Below are 24,986 nucleotides of genomic sequence, written 5' to 3'. Positions count from 1 at the left end.
TCAGAGTGTATACGAAAAAAAATGGGTGCCACTCACCATTGGCGCATTATTTTGTGCTTTTTTAATCTAAGGTCATATGGTCAAGTTTCAAACTACCCCACAAATATATCTACAAAGTTGGGTCCACTGACGTACCCATTGCAGTACCAGCTGCCTGGGTATACCAATATTCAGCAAACTGAAAGGAGTTATGCAAAACAGTGTACATATAACGTTCAGAAGTTCACCCTTGGTATTTTGTCTTGCAATCGATGCCTTACTACCTGTACACTGGCTTCCTGTGTGATGTGGGTGTACAGGCTCTTGACTTCGATTGTAGTCAACTGGAATCCTTCATGCCAATCAAACTGGTCTAGTATTTGTAAAAATCCTGTCCCCTAAAGATGATGCAGTGGGTAGAAAATAATCTTTATTCTATCCACCAGCATTCGGTGTTCAGTCATTGAGGTGGGGGCGCCACGAGTTCAGTAATGCTCTGAGTATACAGAGCGGCCGCTGTAACCGCGCTCCCATCCCTAACTGGCAGCTGAGCCTCAATGTAGAGCCAGTGTCAGTTAGGGCCGGGGGCACAGCTACAGTGGCCACTCTGTATAGTCAAAACGGTGACTGAACCCATGGAGCTCCCACCTCCATGACTGAACCGTATCACCCCCACTTCCATGACTGAATACCGAATGCTGGTAGGGAGAATAAAGATCATTTTCTTCCCACTGCATTTGGCTGTGTGCAGGCACCAGACTGCAACATAACGCTGTTAACCTGCAGATTAACCCCATATCTGCATGTTAACAGCATTATTCCTGGCAACAGGTTCCCTTTAAGTACAACAGCCCTTGTTTGGGCTAATTATAATCAACAGTAATACTGCTGTTAGCAGCACTTAGGGAGAGATTGTGCTGAAGGGATAGTGTAGGACAGGATAGGGTGAATTACATGTCCTTTATGCTGCAGCCTGCAACTCATACCAAAACTCCTTCTCAGGGCTAATAATATTCCTTTTTGCTCTTAATCCTGCAAATTGTTCTGAGCAGGAAAATATTATACACCATTTTTATTATGGCAGTTGTGCGTCAAAAGCATACAGCCAGACTTGGTTGGATCTTAATATCATTGCTATATTGATACTGCAGTCTTATACATCTATGTGAATTGGATAAATTTTGCTTGTATTGTAATACTGCAATCTTTCTGAGCAGCGAAATTTTATACGGCATTTATCATGCTGGATTTGGGTCTCAAAACACCCCAAAATTGTTTGGTTAGTAATAGCATTGCTATATTGATACTGCAGTCTTATACGTCCATCTGAAGTGGGCACATTTTGCTGGCATTGTAATACTGTCTGCAATATTTTCTCAACAGGGATATATCATTCATAATCTAAAATGGGCAACACACGTGGTAAGGAACTCCCCGTGGACGTGATTCTGATGGGGAGCTCAGAGGCAGAGAATGTGGACAAGGTGAAACTGTGATGGGCACGGTAGTCCAATAAACACACACATCATGTTGTTCTAGCTACCTGTCCCACTTTGTAGGGGGCGTGGAACATCACTCTTGAAGCCAGACCAGTGTGAAAAGGTTGTTGGATGGATAGCCGATAATGCTTCCAGTCATCCAGCACCATCCTTCCTGTCTTCCACATGGTCCAGTCTCAGTAGCAGTGATTGTGGACCACATAATCTTCACCCTGATCCTCCTTCCTCCCACCATGCAGAGTGCCCGGAGACAAGTGATCTCACACTTGGAAACTCTAAAGAGCTGTTCACATTTCTATTTACAGTTTCTGGCTTCTCAACCTGCCAGTTTCAAGCAGGACATGAGGCGGTCGCATGTAGTGATGACCAAATATTTGAGCAGCCACGCTCACAAGAAGGCATTGGTGGGAAAATGCAATTACTGTTGTAAGAGGTGGATTATGATGAGACACAAATGCCAACAACTGGTGTTACGTCAGCAAGTAAAGAGGAGTACCAGGGTGCCGAAGTGGAAGACAAAGTAGTGGATGATGAAGTCACTGACCCAACCTGGGAAGGTGACATACAGAGCGAGGACAGGAGGAGGGATCCACAGCACCACAAAATGCAGGAAGAGGCAGCGGGGTGGCCAGGGACACAAGGCAGTGAAGTGTTCTCCAGAGTACCAATACAGATGAAGTTGCCATGCCAAGGTTTAGGTGTTCCAGAGTCTTTTGCTTTTTTAAAGAAAATCCAATTAACCCAAAAAAAGCTATTTGCAACATCTGCCATGCCAGCATCAGTCAGGGAAGCACAACTACCAGACTGACCACCACCAGTATGCTCAGGCACATGCAAGCAAATCACCCGACTACTTAAGGCCAAAAGCCAGGGTCCAGGAACAGTGTCTGCTGGTGACATCATTGCCTCTTCCCCTGTTCTACATGCACGCTAGTCCACTTTCCAAGATGTTGGCGAAGATGCCTCCCGCCCTGCACCTGCTGCACACTTGCAACCACCGTCAGCAACCGCGTCCTTGTCCCAGTGCAGAGTTCAGTTGTCCCTAGTCCTTGGAACACAAGCATAAATATGCATCTACCCACCCACAGGTTACAATACTAAACAGCCACATTTCCAGGCTGCTTGCCCTGGAAATGTTGCTGTTTATCCTTGTGGAGACCAAACCTTTCCGCAACCTCATGGCAGCAGCCGTCCCTCAATACTTGGTCCCAGCAGCCACTAATTCTCCAAGTGTGCCATCCCCACCTTACACAAGCATTTGTCCTATAACATCAGCCGTGCCCTTACCAACACTGTGACTGAGAAGGTCCACGTAACCACAGACATCTGGACAAGCGATTGTGGCTACATTACCCCGATGGCACACTGGGTGAACATTGTAGAAGCCGGGACACAGTCGGACACCGACACCAAGGATTGCGGGTCCTGATTCAATCAGAGTTGCCCCACGTCACCTACAGCAGTTCCTGCATCTCTTCCTCCTCTTCCTCACCCTCCATCTCACAAACGTCAGCATCATTCGCAAGCTGGAAGCACTGCAGCACTGCCTCGGCCAAGTTGCAACAATTGCTGCTGCAGCGGAGTTGCTGAAAGGTCTTACAGACTAGACTGATCTGTGGCTCTCGCCCTTGAACCTACAACCAGGCATGGTCGTGACAAGTACCATAACCTAGTGCCGGCTCTGAAGCTTGGCAACCTCGCACCCACACCATGCCTGTACCACATGCTCAACTTAGTGGTTCTGCAGTTTCTCAAAACCTACCCAGATCTGCCTGAGCTACTTGTGAATGTATGCCGCTTGTGTGCCCATTTCCGCATGTCGACTACAGCTGCCGCTGACCTCACAGTGCTGCAGTAGCGTTTGTAACTTCCAGCTCACCGACTGCTGTGCGAAACGCGCGTCGGGGCTGTTGGACGGACACTGGCACCAATGTATGGGTAAGACCGGCATGAGTAGAGGGTCTTTAGCTCAGTTTTTTGGTTAGATGAGCAGTTATACCATACACGAGCACTGCTCTATCAAGCACAATGAACTTTATATTATATACCAAATCACTCCTGATATGTATCTGAAGCTAATATGTTTTTCTGCCAGCCTTACATACCCATGGTGTGACTCTCAGTGTTGCACGTCCTATGTACATTAGCTCTGCGTATACCCTGTTTTTGTAGTGTGTACCTATTTGTATTGTTCTATTTATAATAAAATTTATTACTTATGTTATACCGATGGGTTGTTTATACTCCAGTTTGTTGTAGGATATATTACATACAGTATGTTGGCAAAGACTGGTAAGCGGCAGAAGGCTCTAGTTGAATACCAGCTACACCACGCACACCAGTATTCAGGTCATCCTCTGCACATAAGAGCTGATGAGTGGGCACAGATGTGTTACAAAACTTTGAGTACTCAACCAAGATGGTGAGCAGCGATGATGCCATAATCAGCATCACCATCCCGCTTCTCTGTCTACTGAAACGCTTGCTGCTCACAATTAAAGAGGAGCCTTTGCAGGTGGAGCAAATTGTCAACGTGGATTGGGTGATAATGAGGAGAAGCATGAGCTGATTGCCTGCACTACAGAGCGTACTACCCACACCACCTTCACCCCAGGTGAGGAGGAGAAGGAGGATGAGGAGAACATGGACAGTCATCCTCTTGGTGCAGACAGGGAAGTTTTGACTATTGGCAGTCTGGCACATAAGGCTGAGTTTATTTTCCGCTGCCTTTCTCGTGACCCTTACGTTGTATGCATTTTAGCCAACACTAATAACAGGTTGGTCATCCTTCTAGAACCACGCTACAAAAAGAACTTTCCATCTCTCCTTCCCGTGGTGGAGAGGTCTAATAAATTTTTGCAGTACTAGAAGGTGTTAGATGAAGAATTATTAAAAAAATTCCCATCTGACAACGCTGGCGGCAGAGTTCACAGTTCCTTGGACAACCAAGGAGTGGAGATGAGGGAGACACACACCAGATGCAGCAGTGGCAGGGGAACACTATCAATGGTCTGGGACAGTTTTTTAAGACCCTCCCAGCTCCCAGTGCCTGATGCTCGGGCTACTCTGACAAGGAGGGAAAAGTTTTGTAAGATGGAGTACTTTGCCGACCATACCAGAGTCCTCTGTGATTCCTGTGTGCCTTACAACCATCAGGTATCCAGGCTAGACACGTGGCATGAACTGACTCTCCACACCTTGGAGGTCCTAGTTTGCCCTGTGAATAGCATTTTGTCAGAGCGAGTGTTTAGTCCCGCCGGGGGTATCATAACTGATATGTGCATCCGCCTGTCAAGTGAAAATGCTGACAGGATCTCTCTGCTGATGAAAAGCATTAAATAGTGCAATGCCTTGGACAAGGTAAGAAAGCATTATATATTTCATCAAAACTTAAGAGTGATCATCATACTGTGAAGAGATTTGTGACTGAAAGAGAGCACAGACAGAGTTCATGCAGATAAAGGCATAATGAGGAAGGTTTCTGCCAGACAAATTAATTGGAATAAGAGAGCAGCTGCCAAAATACCATTGCAAAGCAGCAAACAGTTATTTGAAGCTGCTGGTGCCTCAGGAGTCCCTCGAACCTCAAGGTGTAGGATCCTTCAAAGGCTTGATGTGGTGCATAAACCTAATATTCAGCCCCACGTAAACAATGTTCACAAGCAGAAACGGTTGCAGTGGGCCCAGATATACATGAAGACTAATTTTCAAACAGTCTTGCTTACTGATGAGTATCGAGCAACCCTGGATGGTCCATATGGATGGAGTAGTGGATGGTTGGTGGATGGCCACCATGTCCCAACAAGGCTGCGATGTCAGCAAGGAGGTGGAGGAGTCATGTTTTGGGCCGGGAATCATGGGGAAACAGCTGGTAGGGCCCTTTAAGGTTCCTGAAGGTGTGAAAATGACCTCTGCAAAGTATATAGAGTTTCTGACTGACAACTTTCTTCCATGGTATAAAAAGCAGAAACGTGCCTTCAGGAGCAAAATCATTGTCATGCATGACAATGCACCATCTCATGCTGCAAAGAAAACCTCTGAGTCATTGGCTGCTATGTGCATAAAAGTAGATAAACTCATGGTGTGGCCACCATCTTCCCATGACATCAACCCTATAGAGAACCTTTGGAGTATCATCAAGCAAAAGATCTATGAGGGTGGGAGGCAGTTCACATCAAAACAGTAGCTCTGAGAGGCTATTCTGACTTCATGCAAAGAAATACAAGGAGAAACTCTCCAAAAACTCACAAGTTCAATGGATGCAAGAATTGTGAAGGTGATATCAAAGAAGGGTTCCTATGTTAACATGTAACTTGGCCTGTTAGGGTGTTTTGGAGTTAAATAGCTTTTTTGTTTAGTGAATGTGACCTCGTAATGCTGCAAATTCTACAAATGAGCATTTTCAGTTCTTTAAAACATATCAAATGTTTAGAAATTCTACTGTGCCTAATAATTTGGAACAGTGCATTTTGAGTTTTTATTCATTTTGGAGATTATACTGTTATCATTGGGAGGTTTCTTCAATAAAATTCGATGTATACTGTAACGGGTGATGACTTTTATTAGACTGACTGCCATTTGCACCGATCATTTAGGAAAATCAGAGAAAAATGTCATTTGCATAATAATTTGGGACATGGTGTATATATATATATGTATATGCCCCTGGGTTAAAAGGTTTTCCAGCCCATGCACTTATTGACTGGGCATTATCAGTCTAGAATACCCGCTCATTAATAATGGGAAAAATTGTTTGGTAAGGCCCCCCACTACGTCTCTTCAAAGGGGTATTGCAGTGCCTCCTTCTAATTTTTGGCATCCCTTGCAATTAGTGCATATGCTTTACCAGTGTATGATGCCCACTCCTTAGTAATGGGAAAAATGCTTTTCTAAGGATCCATCGTTTAGTTGAGGGAAACATTTTTGAAACCAAAAGAGCTGATGGGTTCTATTAGTACATGATCCAGTGCTTTGTTGTGGGCTGTCAGGTGGTTGTCACATAGGGAGTTCTCACATTGCATACAGGATTTCACAGCCGGGACAGGAGATTTTGTACAGTAAGTACAGAAGATCCTGGTCTCCTCCATACCAGGCTGCGTAGATGCGAAAAGCTCCACTATATTCCCCAGCAGGGTTGATGAAATAACAATTCTTGATGCTGCCACATTAAACTAATAGCTTTTTTCAGGGCTATTTCAAATAGATTTTATTGTGTTATAATAATATCGCTCTTATCTGCAATTCGTCTACCGTGGGGTGTGGCAGTAGGGATAGCATATGACAGGCATCTAATCAGAGATTACTGCCTTATAAATTCTAAGCCTTGCTGTTGCATTCTTCCATGCAGTCATTGACCGATACATGCTTTTTTATGGTAATCTGTACTCAGAAATTCATCAAAGCTGCCAGTGTTACTTCACACTTTGTTTCTGCCACATACAAGAAAAAATCTTTTCAGGGCAGATTCACATCACTTCTATAGTCTACAAGAATATCTCGCTCATCTGCAATTCATCTACAGTGAGGTGTTACAGTAGGTGTAGCTTATGACAGGCATCTAGTCAGGGACTATTGCTTTATAAATTCTAAGCCTTGCTGCTGTCTCTTTTCTCCATGCACTCATTGACCGATTCATTTTTTCTATGGCGAACTATAATCAGAAATTCATAAAAGCAGGCAAAATTAACTGATTTAATGTATCCATTCACAGTTTCTCTGTAGCATCTGTATTTAAGAGGTAGTGGTGGTATACTTTATGCTACTGGAGCTGGAATTGCCATTTCCGAACACTCCAGTGCTTTTTTTCCCAATCTATTTCTGGGTGGTTCTTGAAATATGTTTGGTGTCCTTGTCCTGCTGGACCCATTACCTAGGATACAAACCCAGCTTTCTAACTCCGGGCACTATATTGCAACCCCAAATCCTTTGGGAATCTTCACTTTTCATGATGCCTTGCACACAGTCAAACCACCCAGGGCCATAGACAGCAAAACAACCCCAAAATGCCTTTGAGACTCCACCATGTTTGACTAGAACTACTATGTTCTTTCATTTGCAGGCATCATTACATTTACACTAAACAGTAGAATGATGTGCTTTACCAAAAAGTACTATCTTGGTCTTAATTGTCCACAAGACACCTGCTGGCCCTTCCAACAATATAAAGGGCTGCCTGATGGCCCTCTACAAATAGTGATGGCAGCCTGATGGCCCTGAATTAAAAAAAAATTGTGACTTTCAATGTATCTGATCATGTCTCACACGCCACATGGCCAGATAAGGTATTAAAATGATAAAATTACAATTCCTGTTGAATGCTTTTTTAACCATTAAAAGCAATGCAAATGTACAAAAGCGCCGCAAAAAAACACTGCGTGTGAACATAGCCGTAGAAGCATTTTTTTTCTCTTATTTATTTCGCCTTATATACAGCCACTATCCTGGATAAATGTTTTTTAACATTTTTTCTAGTCAAATCCATTGTAAGTTTGGTTTTGTATGTTTTAATGTCAGTCTGTAAAAGCGGCATAATACTCTGAAAATTTTTAGACCCCTTAAAGGCATCCGTGGGGCCATTGGAAAAATGCTCGAGTTTCCCACTGACTTCCATTATACTTGTTACTTGGATCGAGCAACTGGGCATTACGATTTACTCGACTCAAGTAACAAATTCCCAAGAATTTTAGTCCTCTCTCATCACTAGCTATTATAGCTCAAATTGTGCTAAGGAATGATGAGTGCAACCGGACACATTTATTGCATACAAATGCAATTTATGTGACTGTGCACCACCTGTTCTAAGATATCCTTGATATCTTCAATGAGTTGCTTATTTCCACAATATCTAATGTTACTTAGTGTTTTTCTTTTATCTCACTCTTCTCAGCATACTCTTGACATCATTGCATTTAAAACTTCCATAATCTTTTAATGATGACCTTGTGCAAAATCGTTCAGATTGCTTAATCTTCACATTCTGAAAACTGATCACTTCATTTCATACTACATGCTGGGGTCAAGTGTCTAAATAATTTTCAGTTGAGAAATAGCCGGTGTTTCTAATGACTATGCATACTAAAGCTACTGCAATGCCTACACATGGTGTAAACGATATAGCGAATCAGGAGAACTATACTACATTTTTAATTGGAGGCATTTGCTAAACCTACTGTTACTACACCTACTACATATCGGTATAGGATTTTGGAGATGCGAATACCTCTTTAAGTATAATATTGGTGGATAAAACAAGACTGAACACAAGACCTTCACAGCATTGTACATGTCAAAGGGACGATCTCATGACACCTTCTCTCCATCTACCTGATGATCCTGAGGAACATCGGGATCTTCTTGCTTACAGTCCTGTGGAAGAAGAGGACGGGGATGTCTCTCTGGTGTTGTCCTCTCACTGGATAGAACTGGAAGGAACACATACAGGGACTGAATTCTTTATGTACAGATAATTATAGGCCGTGTGTATTTAGTCTTGTCTATTACCTGGTGATGTGAGGGGCAGGGGAACCTCCATCATGACGTCCTTGTACAGATCTTTGTGTTCTTCTAAATACTCCCACTCCTCCATGGAGAAATAGACGGTAACATCCTGACACCTTATAGGAACCTGACACATACAATGATACCGTCATCCCCCGATCCCTCCATAGCCTTACTGTATAATGTCCCAGCATTCCCAGCAGTGTCACCTCTCCAGTCAGCAGCTCAATCATCTTGTAGGTGAGTTCTAGGATCTTCTGGTCATTGATGTCCTCATTTATCAGGGGGTGAGGTGGAGGCCCCATGATTTGGCTCAGGGGTCTTCCCCATCCCTCAGACACAGGAGCCTGACAGCGCTCACTAGAGGTTTTCTTTTTGACTGTGTAATCCTGGTTATGGAGAGACACATTAATGAATCTCACTACAGACATTTCCAGAGTCCTCACCTCTCCAGTTCTGCCCATCTGTTATTCCCATAGATAAGAATGATGTCATGTGACATCATCAGAATCTCTCACCTCTCCAGTAAGCTGGAAGAGAATCTCTAGGGTGAGGTGTAATATCCTCTCCGCCATCTTCTCTCTGTCCCTATCCATCCTTGTAGGGTCACTCAGGAGAATGCTCTTATATAGAAGATCTCCACTGAGAGGATCCGATATTGTAGGGACCTGAATGGGGAGAAGATGAACTGATACAAATATAAAATCATAAAGATCCCATGTAAGAAATCTAGGGAGCCGGTATCTGCTTCAAATGATCACTACATCCAGTCATGTGCACCGTCCTTCCCCCTTAGTTCAGACCTTCACTTAAAAACCAAAACCTAAGATAAAAACAAAATGAGCAAATACTCTGCAGTAAATAAATCAATAGCAATAGTGGATGAAAATTACACTTGTCCTAGAGGTTAGGACCATCCTGAATAAGGTCACTGTGACGTGGTGGGATGTCTTTTACTTTTTTTTAATCAAAATTATGTTCACCATGACCCAATTCAGGATGGTCTTAACCTCTAGTATTAAAACCATTAAGGCCATTATTTACATTTACATCATTTGACATATGGTAGGGTGGTAATACTAGAGATTAGGACCCTCTTGAATAGGGTCACTATGACATGGTGGGATGGCCTTCACATTTTTTTAAATCAAAATTATGTTCACCAAGAACCCTATTTTATTTTCATGCACTATTGCTATTTATTTACTGCAGGGTATTTGCTCAGTTACTTTTTATCTTAGATTTTGTCATTTTAGTGGCCAGTGTGAACACAAACCTACACGTAGCATGCATGTTTTTGTATTCTAGTTCATTTATTTAGGATTTTGTTTCAGGCTTTCACTTAACGTCCGCCGTGACATAAGATGCAGGTGACTATAAGGAATACTTGCCACTCTACAGCTCAATCTAACTCTCACCTCTTACTCAGGCTACAGATTGAAGCCAGAATGCAATGCCAACCAGTCCACACACCAACCACGTTCAAAGCTGACATCACACACCAAAAAGGTGACAAATCTCTATGCCATACACATAATATATTCATAGCCCGCAGGTCACACACAGGTCACATGCACAAAGTACCAATTAGTCATTATGGAGACACTTAGGTTTTTTAGGGCAAAAAAGAAAAGCCATTAAAATTTTAGGCATTAATACACAAATGGTACAGTGCTTAACATGTATGAAAAAATAGAGAAAAAACAGACCTACAAAGGGTGCAAAATGTTATAAAAACAAAATGTGAAAAAAGCAGGAAAGTTCTATACTTAGCACTCCTGTGTAAAGTGGCTTGAGAAAACATTCACATTTATTGGCATTTTTTGTGTTTTGACATCACACAGCCTGGAATGTTCCTGTTTTTTTTAGGGTTTGCATCAGTTCATATAAAGAACATGCCTACAACTGTGAACATTTGGTTTTCTTTTTATTGTGAAGCAAACAATAAATAGGTTGGAAAAACTAAAAATGTCAGTGTGCAAAACTATTCACCCCCTAAAGCCTGTAGTTTGTAGAGTCTCTTTTTGCCGCAATTACAGCTGCAAGTCGCTTTGAATAAATTACTATGAGCTTTCCACATCTTGCCACTGGGAGTTTTGCCCATTCCTCAAGGCAAAAGTGCTAAAGCTCCTTCAAGTTAGATGGTTTCTTCTGGTGAACCGCCATCTTCTAGTCTGACCACAGATTCTCAATTGGATTAAGGTCTGGGCTTTGACTAGGCCTCTCCAAAACATTTACACATTTCCCCTTAAACCACCTCAGTGTTGTTTAGCAGCAAGCTTTGTGTCATTGTAGTATTGGAAGGTGAACCTCCGTTTTAGTCTCAAACTACTAACAGACTTAAACAGGTTCTGATAAAGAATATCTTTGGATTTTGCACCATACATCATCATACATCATTTTCCCTGTCCCTTCTGCTGAAAGCCATCCCCACAGCATGAAGCTACCACCACCATATTTCACTGTGGGGACAGTGTTCTTAGGGTGATGAGCTGTGATGGTTTGGCGCCAGAAATAGTGTTTACATTGGTAGCCAAAAAGTTCAATTTTGGTCTCATCGGACCACAACACCTTCCTTCATAAATTTTAGGAGTGTCTCGCATGTCTTTTGGCAAACTCAAAACAGGCCTTACAATTTTGGTGTGAAGGAAAAGGATTTTTTCTGCCCAGTCTTCAATAAACGTAATTTATATGAAATATACAGTTTATTGTGGTTGTAGGGACAGAAACTCCATTCTCTGCTTGGGAACTCTGCAGCTCCTTCCAGGGTGGATAAAAATCAATGTTTTTTTTTTTAAAAATCAAAAAAATCGGATTTTTTTGATTTAAATCGGATTTTTTTGATTTAAATCGGATTTTTTTCAATAAACTGCTTTTTGAGGAAAATATTTTACCATCCAAAGGTTCTTCCATCATGAGATAAAGCTGAGTTGTTTAACTCAGTAGAATAAAGGCTGTATATGTGTAACATTCACAATGCCATGCTCTTCCAGAGGTTTCTGTAGGATGCTGACTATCCAACAAGTTTGGGCATGTCAACTGAATGGAAAAAGAAACTAAACCAAAAGTGAAACCAAGCTAGAAGTGTGGAATTAAAGGGGCAGTATGAACAAAATGTGGAGGCTATTAATAGTTTATACAATTAAGACATGCTGCTTTTAAACACCTACCTATTGCCATATAGTAAAACAAAAAAGATTTTTACTTACTTTGGGGTCCCCCCCTCACCCTGGCGTTAGATCGTTGCCCCTAGTTTCGTCCGTGTAACTATGGGCGCACATGCGCACTGCTCTCACTTCTCATTTTAATCGTGATTTATATTAAAAAAAACCTTTTGATTTAAATCAGTGATTTAAATCATGATTAAAATCATGATTTAAATCGATCCGATTTAAATAGAAAAAAATCTTTTGATTTAAATCGTGATTTAAATCATGATTTAAATCGGCGTGATTTAAATCAATCCACCCTGGCTCCTTCAGGATTACTTTTGGTCTCTGTGTTGCCTCTCTAATGAATTCCCTCTTGCACGAGCTGAGAATTTTGGTGGGTGGCCCTCTTTTTTGGCTGTGACACCATGTTCTTTCCATTTGATGATAATGGATTTGATGGTGCATCGGGGTTCATAAGAGAATGAGATACAGTGGGTACGGAAAGTATTCAGACCACTTTAAATTTTTCACTCTTTGCTTCATGGCAGCCATTAGGTAAATTCAAAAAAGTAAATTTTTCTCATTAATGTACATTCTGCACTCCATCTTGACTGAAAAAAAAACAGAAATGTAGAAATTTTTGAACATTTTTAAAAAAAAGAAAAACTGAAATATCACATGGTCATAAGTATTCAGACCCTTTGCTTAGTATTAAGTAGAAGCACCATTTTGAGCTAGTACAGCCATGAATCTCCTTGGGAATGATGCAACAAGTTTTTTACACCTGGATTTGGGGATTCTCTGCCATTCTTACTTCCACATCGTCTCCAGCTCCGACAGGTTGGATGGTGAACGTTGGTGGACAGCCATTTTCAGGTCTCTCCAGAGATGCTCAATTGGGTTTAGGTCAGGGCCCTGGCTGGGCCAGTCATGAATGCTCACAGAGTTGTTCTGAAGCCACTCCTTTATTGTTTTAGCTGTGTACTTAGAGTCATCGTCTTGTTGGAAGGTGAACCTTCGGCCAAGTCTGAGGTACAGACCACTCTGGAAGAGGTTTTCATCCAGGATATCACTGTACTTAGCCGCACTCATGTTTCCTTCAATGGCAACCAGTCGTCCTGTCCCTGCAGTTGAAAAACACCCCCATAGCATGATGCTACCACCACGTTTCACTGTTGGGATTGTATTGGGCAGGTGATGAGCAGTGCCTGGTTTTCTCAGCACATACTGCTTAGAATTATCACCAAAAAGGTCTATCTTCATCTTATCAGACCAGAGAATCTTATTTCTCATAGTCTTGGAGTCCTTTTGTGTTTTTTTTTTCTTTGCAAACTCTATGCGGGCTTTCATATGTCTTGCACTGAGGAGAGGCATCCGTCGGGCCACTCTGCCATAAAGACCCAACTGGTGGAGTGCTGCAGTGATAGTTGTCTTTGTGGAACTTTCTCCCGTCTCCCTACTGCATCTCTGGAGCTCAGCCACAGTGATCTTGGGGCTCTTCTTTACCTCTCCCACCAAGGCTCTTCTCCCACGATTGCTCAGTTTGGCTGGACGGCCAGGTCTAGGAAGACGTCTGGTGGTCCCAAACTTCTTCCATTTAAGGACTATGGAGGCCACTGTGCTCTTAGGAGCCTTGAGTACTGCAGAAATTCTGTTGTAACCTTGGCCAGATCTGTGCCTTGACACAATTCTCTCTCTGAGCTCCTTGGCCAGTTCCTTTGCCCTCATGATTCTCATTTGGTCTGACATGCACTGTGAGCTGTGAGGTCTTATATAGACAGGTGTGTGCCTTTCCAATTCAAGTCCTATGAGTTTAATTAAACCTAGCTGGACTCCAATGAAGGAGTAGAACCATCTCAAGCATGTGACTTAAATATGAGTGTCTGAGCAAAGGGTCGGAGTACTTATGGCCATGTGATATTTCAGTTTTTCTTTTTTAATAAAATTGCAAACATTTCTACATTTTTTTTCACTCAAGATGGGATGCAAGAGTATACAATAATGTGAAAAAATGAACTTTTTTAAATTTACCAAATGGCTGCAATGAAACAAAGAGTGAAACATTTAAAGGGCTATGAATACTTTCCGTACCCATTGTATATATTTATGAGGGGAATTAACAAACATTTCCATTATTCTGTAAAGCGACGATCTTCAGTCTTTATATTTTTCCGTCTCGTTCCATGTAGGATTTATACATTTAGGACTTGTGTGAGAATCTGATGAAGTTTTAGGTCAAATTAAGCCAGAAATATGGAAATTTCTAAAGAGTTTCTGACCTTTCAGGCTCCGCTGTATATTCTAGGGGTCAGAGAGACCCCGACCTTCAGCCCATTAGGGTTTAGTCCTGTTCCCCCATCACACCCTCCCTGCTCCCTCATTACCTGTCACCACTGCAGACGTCTTCTCTCACATGGAGCAAAATGGAGACTGGCTCCTCCCCTCCATGGGACTGATCACATGACTGTGACATCATCACAGGTCCTGTGCGCACAGAACAGTCATATATCTAGTGTGTGAATGGAGGAGAGGAAAGAGTGAGAGTGCCGGAAATAATTATTACTGAGGAGGATAACGTCCAAGGGGAAACATAATGGGGAATCTCCACAGACCTCCACCCGCAGAGCCGCACACTAGATATATGATATGAAAAAGGTCAGGATGCACTATCATTCATTAACAATAAATTATAAGTAAATGATGGGGTGAAACACCTAGTCTGGAAAACAAATAGTGAATGGAGGAGAGGAAAGACCAAACAAATGATGGTGTGCACACCCAACACAAGATAGTCATAAAATATGATAAATTTTATTGCACTTCTTAAACACACAAAAATGGAGTTAAAACCACTTAAAAACATGTAACAACATGTATGCAAATTGCCTCTAAAGAGAAAAAGGGGACTTGAACTCTATAGCGCCATTTGTTGGAAGTAGTGATCCTACAAGTTACAATCAACCCTCTCAGGCCTCTCACCTAGACAAATCAGTTCTCATACTTTGCACTGAAGAGGGCCAATAGCCCGAAACACGGTGTCTGCAAATTGAGATGCTGATTTGGCTTTTATCCTAAGTCATATTGCAAGACATCAGATAACACCCCTGCAAAAAGAGTAGCCATGTAGGACATTAAACAAATGAATAGATGGAGTTCCGCTGGTGAATAGATAGATAGATCAGTCAGCCAGGCATACAAAGGGTAAATATGCCTCAGTGCATAGACCATTCAGTGTCACTGAATAGTGAGGGTTACTCTACAGGAAAAATAAACCATCAAAAGAGCAACAATTCTGATCAGCCAAAAGTTAGAGGTACCCCCTTAGCCATATGTATAAGGTGCTGTATTGCGTAATGCAAATTAATCAGTATGGCTAAAGGGTGACAGAGAGACATACAATCCAGCAGCCTGGTGTAAAACCAGCTGCATAATGTGGCCTGTGCACATTTAACAAAGAGACCTCAATATATAGGACTCAGAATGGAAGAGAAAATTCAACATCAAATATTGCTGACCCACACACAGTGGAAATGCAGGAGCAAGGGATAAGGTTCCTTAAGAATATAGTTATCTGACCAGTTTACAGAAAGCTCATGTTAGAGGTCAATCATAGATTTGCAGTCCTCATAGAGCAGGGGTGTGGGAAGGTCCCACGTGTATCGCTGCTCAAAAGCAGCTTTGTCAGGGGAAGTGTGTAGATGTGCAGCAGTGCAGAAATATATACAAGTCAATTACACACAAATCATTTACCGGTGTAGGATGCGAGGCACCATTGGCTGGAGAGGTAGAATGAGTCAATGGTGCATGGGCTGCGGTCCGAAGGTAGTTGATGGAGGTGTGTCCTATAGCGTACATGAGAACCGATACGTCTTGCGGTAAGCTCCCATGATGAGCACTGGGCAGGAACAAAGCATGCATGCGTCAATGTCCAAGGATCCAGGGAGAGGATGGGGGGCAGCATCGCGCATGTGTTAGTAAAGGCTGGATGTAGATAAGATTAGAGTATGTGCCATGTTGCGCGCACACGCAGAGTCAAGTCGGAACAGATTCTAATGGGCATGGGCTGGGGGAGAAATAGTAAAGCCCCAGGATAATATCCCCATGGCATGGAAGCAAAAGAGAGGCCGGCCTCATGTGCAGGTATCCAAATGGACACAGAGTGTATATACAAGTCCACAGTGTGCCCAGCAGATAATTATTATTATTTATTATTATAGCGCCATTTATTCCATGGCGCTTTACATGTGAGGAGGGGTATACATAATAAAAACAAGTACAATAATCTTGAACAATACAAGTCACAACTGGTACAGGAGGAGAGAGGACCCTGCCCACGAGGGCTCACAATCTACAAGGGATGGGTGAGAATACAGTAGGCAAAGGTAGAGCTGGTCATGCAGCGGTTTGGTCGATCGGTGGTTACTGCATGTTGTAGGCTTGCCGGAAGAGGTAGGTCTTCAGGTTCTTTTTGAAGGTTTCGATGGTAGGTGAGAGTCTGATATGTTGTGGTAGAGAGTTCCAGAGTAGGGGTGATGCGCGAGAGAAATCTTGTATGCGATTGTGGGAAGAGGAGATAAGAGGGGAGTCGAGAAGGAGATCTTGTGAGGATCGGAGGTTGCGTGCAGGAAAGTACTGGGAGATGAGGTCACAGATGTATGGAGGAGACAGGTTGTGGATGGCTTTGTATGTCATGGTTAGGCTTTTGTACTGGAGTCTCTGGGTAATGGGGAGCCAGTGAAGGGATTGACAGAGGGGAGAGGCCGGGGAATAGCGGGGGACAGGTGGATTAGTCGGGCAGCAGAGTTTAGAATAGATTGGAGGGGTGCGAGAGTGTTAGAAGGGAGACCACAGAGCAGGAGGTTACAGTAGTCGAGGCGGGAGATGATGAGGGCATGGACTAGGGTTTTTACAGATTCTTGGTATAGGAATGTACGGATCCGTGAAATATTTTTGAGTTGAAGGTGGCAGGAAGTGGAAAGGGCTTGGATATGCGGTTTGTCAAGGATTACCCCGAGACAGGGAGCTTTGTAGGACTGGGGAGAGTGGGCAGCCGTTTACTGTAATGGATAGGTTCGTTGGGGGGGGGGGGTCACGTGAGATGGGGGAAAGACGATGAATTCTGTTTTGTCCATGTTAAGTTTTGGAAAACAAGCAGAGAAGAAGGATGAAATAGCTGATAGACATTGAGGGATTCTGGTTAGTAGGGAGGTGATATCTGGTCCAGAGATGTAGATCTGTGTGTCATCAGCATAGAGATGATACTGAAAACCGTGAGATTCTATGAGCTGTCCCAGGCCAAAAGTGATAAAACTGCAAAGTTACCAAATCAAGACCCCTGAACATATGAAGAAGAACCTATACTGTATTGTGTAGTCAATCAGTTGTAGTTAGATATACCATGGACAATAATCAAATAAATAAGTAGAAGAAAGAAATAGAAAAAATTGAGAAAACGGAAAAATAATATTTAAAAAAAATAAAAATAAAAAAAAATGAGAAAATAAAAAAGAGATAAAAAATAAAAAATGAGAAAAATAAAAATTGCAGTGAGAATATTACTCACAAAATATGATAAATGGGAAAAGAGGTATATATGAAACTACTTTATTCAATTATTATTCTTATAGTAAAATTCAAAATCATATAGGTGTCAATAATAATCAGTGTCCAGCATGGGGTAGAAAAAAACAGTAAGTGGGATAGTCCCAGGATAAGAACAAGCATCCAGTACCTAAGAAATAATTGTCTAGTTATAGAGGGGAAAAAAGAGACACACATCATCCCGCCCATGTCCACTCATTAGTCATAAAAGCTGCTAAATCATGATACCCAGATAAATATGAGGAGACAACAGTGTCCGGAAAGGCAGGAAAAGAATAGCAACAACGATCTCAGGAAGGGCTTCAAGTTACGTATTCAAAAGAATTCTTTAAAAATAGGGTAAATGTCCCATATATTTTCTGGTATGATGTCAAACAAGAAGAAAGACATATTGTCCAGTCCCGTAGACAGGTGAGATGACAAGACCACTGGATTTGTTGCGTACTTGATGCCCAGATAGGTATAAAGAAACCAGACATTCAGGAAATACAGACGATGAAGGATGGCATTTTCTGAGGTGTTGCCAATGTCACCAGTCCAAATTAAATACTGAATAGTTGAGGCCGGAATAATTTGCGCTCTGCAATTATTTCTCGGGCATGCGCCTTGCGCGCTGCCCTGGAACTTACATCAAGTGATGCAAGTAGATCGCGCCTGCGCACAGCTCCAGATCCCACCCTGTAGTGTGTTATGGTGTATTCACACTGCGGGGCTGGGAATCTGGCGCTGTGCGCAGGCGCAATCTACTTACATCACTTGATGTAAGTACCAGGGCAGCGCGCACGGCACATGCCCGAGAAATAATTGCAGAGCGCAGGCGTGGGTGACGGCACAAGACAGAGAGGAGGCGGCGCCCGGTGGGATGATGGACGGCTGCGAGGCGCTTGAGTCAGGGAGAAATCATAGCTCCCTGACTCAATAGAGGTATGACGCGAAATTCATAAAAGTGATTATTTCAGCATTCCTAGGGATACTAAACATAAGAGCCACCTTTACAGAATGCAGCCTTAGTGCTGCTGAAGGTGGCTCTTTTACCTTAACAGGCCCTGGGGGGTGACAGGTTCCCATTCAATGTGCACAGGCCACATTATGCAGCTGTTTTTACACCAGGCTGCTGGATTGTATGTCTCCCTGTCACCCTTTAGCCATACTGATTAATTTGCATTATGCAATACAGCCCCTTATACACATGACTAAGGGGGTAGCTCTAACTTTTAGCTGATCAGAATTGTTGCTCCTTTCCTGGTATATTTGGTATATTTTTCCTAAAGAGTAACCCTCACTATTCAGTGACTCTAGTCTATGCATTGAGGCATAGTTACCCTTTGTATGCTGTATGATTGGCTGACTGATTTGTCTATTCACCAGCGGAACTCCATCTATTCATTTGTTTGATGCCCTACATGGCTACTCTTTTTGCAGGGGTGTTATCTGATGTTCATGTTGTTACAGGGGTAAGGTTTCTCCTTGTGGAGCGTGACATACCAGCTGGCTTGTCAAGGTAAGGAGGCTTATTCGCCGTGCAATGCTCCTTTGGGAAATGTAATATGCAAATTGCCTCTTCAGAGAAAAAAAGTCACAATCAACCCTTTAACGAGTCTTGCAATATGACTTAGGATAAAAGCCAAATCAGCATCTCAATTTGCAGACATGGTGTTTCGGGCTATTGGCCCTCTTCAGTGCAAAGTATGAGAACTGATTTGGCTAGGTGAGAGGCCTGAGAGGGTTGATTGTGACTTGTAGGATCACTACTTCCAACAGGTGGCGCTATAGAGTTCAAGTCCCCTTTTTCTCTTTAGAGGCAATTTGCATACATGTTGTTACATGTTTTTAAGTGGTTTTAACTCCATTTTTGTGTGTTTAAGATGTGCAATAAAATTTATCATATTTTATGACTATCTTGTGTTGGGTGTGCACACTATCATCTGTTTGGTCTTTCCTCTCCTCCATTCACTATTTGTTTTCCAGACTAGGTGTTTCACCCCATCATTTACTTATACAGGTCCTTCTCAAAAAATTAGCATATAGTGTTAAATTTCATTATTTACCATAATGTAATGATTACAATTAAACTTTCATATATTATAGATTCATTATCCACCAACTGAAATTTGTCAGGTCTTTTATTGTTTTAATACTGATGATTTTGGCCTACAACTCCTGATAACCCAAAAAACCTGTCTCAATAAATTAGCATATTTCACCCGTCCAATCAAATAAAAGTGTTTTTTAATAACAAACAAAAAAACCATCAAATAATAATGTTCAGTTATGCACTCAATACTTGGTCGGGAATCCTTTGGCAGAAATGACTGCTTCAATGCGGCGTGGCATGGAGGCAATCAGCCTGTGACACTGCTGAGATGTTATGGAGGCCCAGGATGCTTCAATAGCGGCCTTAAGCTCATCCAGAGTGTTGGGTCTTGCGTCTCTCAACTTTCTCTTCACAATATCCCACAGATTCTCTATGGGGTTCAGGTCAGGAGAGTTGGCAGGCCAATTGAGCACAGTAATACCATGGTCAGTAAACCATTTACCAGTGGTTTTGGCACTGTGAGCAGGTGCCAGGTCGTGCTGAAAAATGAAATCTTCATCTCCATAAAGCATTTCAGCCGATGGAAGCATGAAGTGCTCCAAAATCTCCTGATAGCTAGCTGCATTGACCCTGCCCTTGATGAAACACAGTGGACCAACACCAGCAGCTGACATGGCACCCCACACCATCACTGACTGTGGGTACTTGACACTGGACTTCAGGCATCTTGGCATTTCCTTCTCCCCAGTCTTCCTCCAGACTCTGGCACCTTGATTTCCGAATGACATGCAAAATTTGCTTTCATCAGAAAAAAGTACTTGGGACCACTTAGCAACAGCTTCTGCCGCTGTTTATGGTTCAAAAGTGGCTTTACCTGGGGAATGCGGCACCTGTAGCCCATTTCCTGCACACGCCTGTGCACGGTGGCTCTGGATGTTTCCACACCAGACTCAGTCCACTGCTTCCTCAGGTTCCCCAAGGTCTGGAATCGGTCCTTCTCCACAATCTTCCTCAGGGTCCAGTCACCTCTTCTCGTTGTACAGCGTTTTCTGCCACATTGTTTCCTTCCAACAGACTTACCATTGAGGTGCCTTGATACAGCACTCTGGGAACAGCCTATTTGTTGAGAAATTTCTTTCTGGGTCTTACCCTCTTGCTTGAGGGTGTCAATGATGGCCTTCTTGACATCTGTCAGGTCGCTAGTCTTACCCATGATGGGGGTTTTGAGTAATGAACCAGGCAGGGAGTTTTTAAAAGCCTCAGGTATCTTTTGCATGTGTTTAGAGTTAATTAGTTGATTCAGAAGATTAGGGTAATAGGTCGTTTAGAGAACCTTTTCTTGATATGCTAATTTATTGAGACAGGTTTTTTGGGTTATCAGGAGTTGTAGGCCAAAATCATCAGTATTAAAACAATAAAAGACCTGACAAATTTCAGTTGGTGGATAATGAATCTATAATATATGAAAGTTTAATTGTAATCATTACATTATGGTAAATAATGAAATTTAACACTATATGCTAATTTTTTGAGAAGGACCTGTAATTTAGTGTTAATGAATGCTAGCTCATCCTGACCTTTTTTATATCATATATCTAGTGTGTGGTTATGTGGGTGGAGGTCTATGGAGATTCCCCATTACGTTTCCCCTCGGACATTTTCCTCCTCAGTAATAATTATCTCTGGCACTCTCACTCTTCCTATATCTTTTCTTCTAAGCAGGGCTGCCACTATGAATTTCGGGACCACATACTGTCAAAATTGTGGGGGCCCCCTTGAGACTTTGCCCAGGCTCCACCCCTCGAACCTTCCACAGTCCCACCATCCACGCATAGAAAAACACCACATCTGCACCACATCCTCACCAATCACACATTAACAGTTCCCATCACCAGATCACATACATAGCCATCAGCTTTTGTTTAGGCCAAAAGATTTTTTAAGCCGCCACCACAACAAGGTACACTCTTTTGGCCGAGCCGTACTCTACTCTAACCTATTAAACATTTGTTAAAATATGCAATACAATTTAGGTATTATTTTTATTAATTTTTCAATTTTTAAAATGACCAATAATATCACAAAGGACAAATACCATCGCACCATGACCAGATCACATATTACCAACACAATGACCGGATAATATCACATACAAGGGACAAATACCACTGCACCATGTCCAGACCACATATTACCACATGGTGACCAAAAAAACCACATACAAGGAACAGATACCACCACACCATGACCAGACCACATATCACCACCACATAGTGACCAAATAACACAGCACACACAAGGAACAAATACCGCCACTCCATGGCCAGACAACATATTACCACCACATACTGACTGAATACTACAATACTGATCATTAATAAAAAAAACAATACTAATATCACCATAAGTGCCATTATACACAGGAGATCTGTACTTAGTATGCAGTGTCCTGGTACAGGTAATGGTGATTACCGGTGACATTATACCCAGGAGCTCTGTGTATTGTGTACAGGTAATACAGTGTTTACCGGTGAAATTACACACAGAAACTCTGTATACAGTATCAGTGTACAGGATATACAGTGATCAAGGACAATAAACACAGGAGCTCTGAATATAGTGTCAGTGTAAAGGTAATACAGTGATCACTGGTGACATTGCACACATGACCTCTGTAAATAGTGTCAGTGTACAAGTAATACAGTGACCCCCAAGGACATTGTACACAGGACCTCTGTATATAGTATACAGTGTACAGTGTCAGTGTACAGGTAACACACTGACTCACCAGTGACGTCTCTAGGTGAAGTTCATCTTCACTTTTCATCTTCATCCAGCACAGACCTCCATCACTTCTTCCAGGCAGGGCTCGTCTCAGCAGGAAAGGACACAGAACACATTACTTAATTTTTTCCCAACTTCTACACTACACGACATGAAGAAAAAAGGTGACATAGTGTCGCTCTACACAGTAACAGGACCGCCCCCCCATTTAAAATCGTATCCTCAAAAAATAAAATACATCACTGCAGAAATAATATCCCTTAATTAGCCCCTATGATAACATCCCCCATCCTGGCCCCCATGTGTCTCATTCCTGGCTCCAGCCATATGTTCTCCCATCATGCCCTCATAAGTATCCATTCTGCCTCCATGTGATGTCCCATCCTGCCCCATCTGTCTTCATTGTATCCATCCTGACCCATGATCCTGCACTATTTGTCTCCATCCTGCCCCGTGTCTCCATCCTGCCCCGTGTCTCCATCCTACTCCCTGTGTCTCCATCCTGCCCCACCTCCATTTTGCCCCCTGTGTCTCCATCAAGCCCCCTGTGTCTCCATCAAGCCCCCTGTCTCCATCAAGCCCTCTGTGTCTACATCAAGCCCCCTGTGTCTCCATCCTGCCCTATGTCTCCATCTTGCCCCATGTCTCCATCCTGCCCTCTGTGCCTCCATCCAGCACCCTGTGCCTCCATCCTGCCCTCTGTGTCTCCATCAAGCTCCCTGTGTCTCCATCAAGCTCTGTGTAATAATTATAGGGGATAACTCAGGATACTTTTTGCGTGGAACAAGACAACTACAGGACAGTTTTATAAGTGGTAAAGTCTATGTTTCACACGGTGATTCAAACAGGTGCAGAGAGAAACTCAAGTCCACAACACTTGGTGTAAATATCAAACGCAGCTTAACAGTCTATAGGGAACTTCAGAGGGAAATGCAATCAAGCAGAAATGAAGCACAGTTATTCTTGAGGATACTTGACATATTGTTTAGTTTGTTTAGTTGTTTAGTCATAACACAGATAGATATGCTTATAAAGGCAGCTCAAATGATATCCTAGCTCAACCAGGGAAGCCCGGGTAATAGTCTCAAGTTTTTGCAGAGCAGCAACAGCTTACATGTCCAATAAATGCAGATGGAAGTAAACACAAGCAGCCAGATGAAGGAGGATTACTGGAAACTGGTGTATGCGGAAGGAACTCAGAGCAGAGTAGCAGGATAACCACACAGGTTCACAGGAGCAAGTGCAGCGCCCCAGAGTCCTGGTCGTTGCAGTACTGATGCTCCGCCAATAAGGGGGGCTATGGTACGTCTGATGGCACTGAAGGAGTTCACCTGACCAGGTATCACAGACACCAATACACTTCACAGTCTGGCCTCCAGGGGGAGCTAAGGGTGCTATGTATTAGGCCACTCCTCACAATCTGGTAAAACTGGGGGTTGGATAGGAAGTTAGGCAGAAAAGCTGACTGGGTTGGAACCAGGCAACATCCTGTGGCAGAGGGTGTTGCAGGGGAAGATTCAGGGGGGTCCCTGTCAGGGGTGGGATCCTGACAGAGGCCTAGTGAACTGAGAGAACGTTAAGGTACCGCGCCTGCACCTGATCGCGGGGGTACCCTAAGAAAGGACAAGAAGCGAGGTTTATTGTGCTGAGTGAGAAACGAGATCAACGCAACAAGGAGAAACACCAGTAGGAGTCGTGCTGTAAGACGAGGCAACATCCTACTGAGGCGCGCAGCCGGTGGCCGGAACGCCGAGGAAGTATAGAGCTCCAGGCCTAACTTCAAACCTACGGCAGGACAGTCAGTTATAGGCGGGCTGTCTCACCCAAATCACCTAAGAAGACATAGGGGGCAACAACAGGAGAGGGGCGACACTAGGGTCCAGGAAGAGCTCCGAGCCTACCCGTCATACGGGTGCGTCCTAGCCATATCATCTGGGGGACGAAGAAGAACATCATAATCGAGTTGTGAGGGAACTTCAGAAACAGACACAACAGTTGTGGGGACTATCCTGTAAGCACAGCAGGGGAGGACCACAACACACAAGCGCTAGAAGGTAGGCACAGATTTCCACCTGCAAAGGGAACTCCGGAGGTGCCATCGGACCGGCCGGACTCCCACAGCCTGGTTAACCGTATTCCGGACTGAGGATCCTGAAGTCTTCAGTAAAGAGGTAAAGAGACTGCAACCTGGTGTCCTCGTTATTTACTGCGACCTGCACCGCACCACTACAGCATCACCACCCACACCTTTCATTGGGCGCCCCTCAGCAGGGTCACGGACCGGGTCTATCCACCATGACACCCCCAGAGCAGAGACTCAGAGGCCCGGTACCGGGTACCCCTCGGCCCTGCGGTAGTGGGGGCGCTACACAGGTGTATAGCCAGGGAGTAATCAGAGATCAGGAGCTGGATGCAAGGCAGAATACTCTAGCACAGACT

The 24,986-nt window shown here is 43.2% G+C and overlaps 2 protein-coding genes across 2 annotated transcripts in view; both read right to left on the bottom strand.

Moving 5' to 3' along the window:
- Positions 1–9,639, bottom strand: part of LOC143767261 (uncharacterized) — a 35,620-nt gene extending 25,981 nt beyond the window's left edge. Inside the window, exons 1-4 of the mRNA XM_077255467.1 lie at positions 9,494–9,639; positions 9,185–9,364; positions 8,979–9,102; positions 8,802–8,899 (exon numbers count right to left, since the gene is read on the bottom strand). Of these exons, the coding sequence (XP_077111582.1) occupies positions 8,802–8,899; positions 8,979–9,102; positions 9,185–9,364; positions 9,494–9,571 (480 nt within the window). The 5' untranslated portion in view covers positions 9,572–9,639. The remainder of the gene's footprint in view (positions 1–8,801; positions 8,900–8,978; positions 9,103–9,184; positions 9,365–9,493) is intronic.
- Positions 1–24,986, bottom strand: part of LOC143767259 (uncharacterized) — a 220,866-nt gene that overhangs the window by 78,059 nt on the left and 117,821 nt on the right. The gene's annotated exons all lie outside the window — the stretch shown is intronic.

This window comes from Ranitomeya variabilis, chromosome 4 (genome assembly GCF_051348905.1).
Source record: "Ranitomeya variabilis isolate aRanVar5 chromosome 4, aRanVar5.hap1, whole genome shotgun sequence".
NCBI lineage: Eukaryota > Metazoa > Chordata > Amphibia > Anura > Dendrobatidae > Ranitomeya > Ranitomeya variabilis.
The sequence above is the reverse complement of the archived record's forward strand: the minus strand, read 5'-3'. Positions and strand labels throughout refer to the sequence as shown.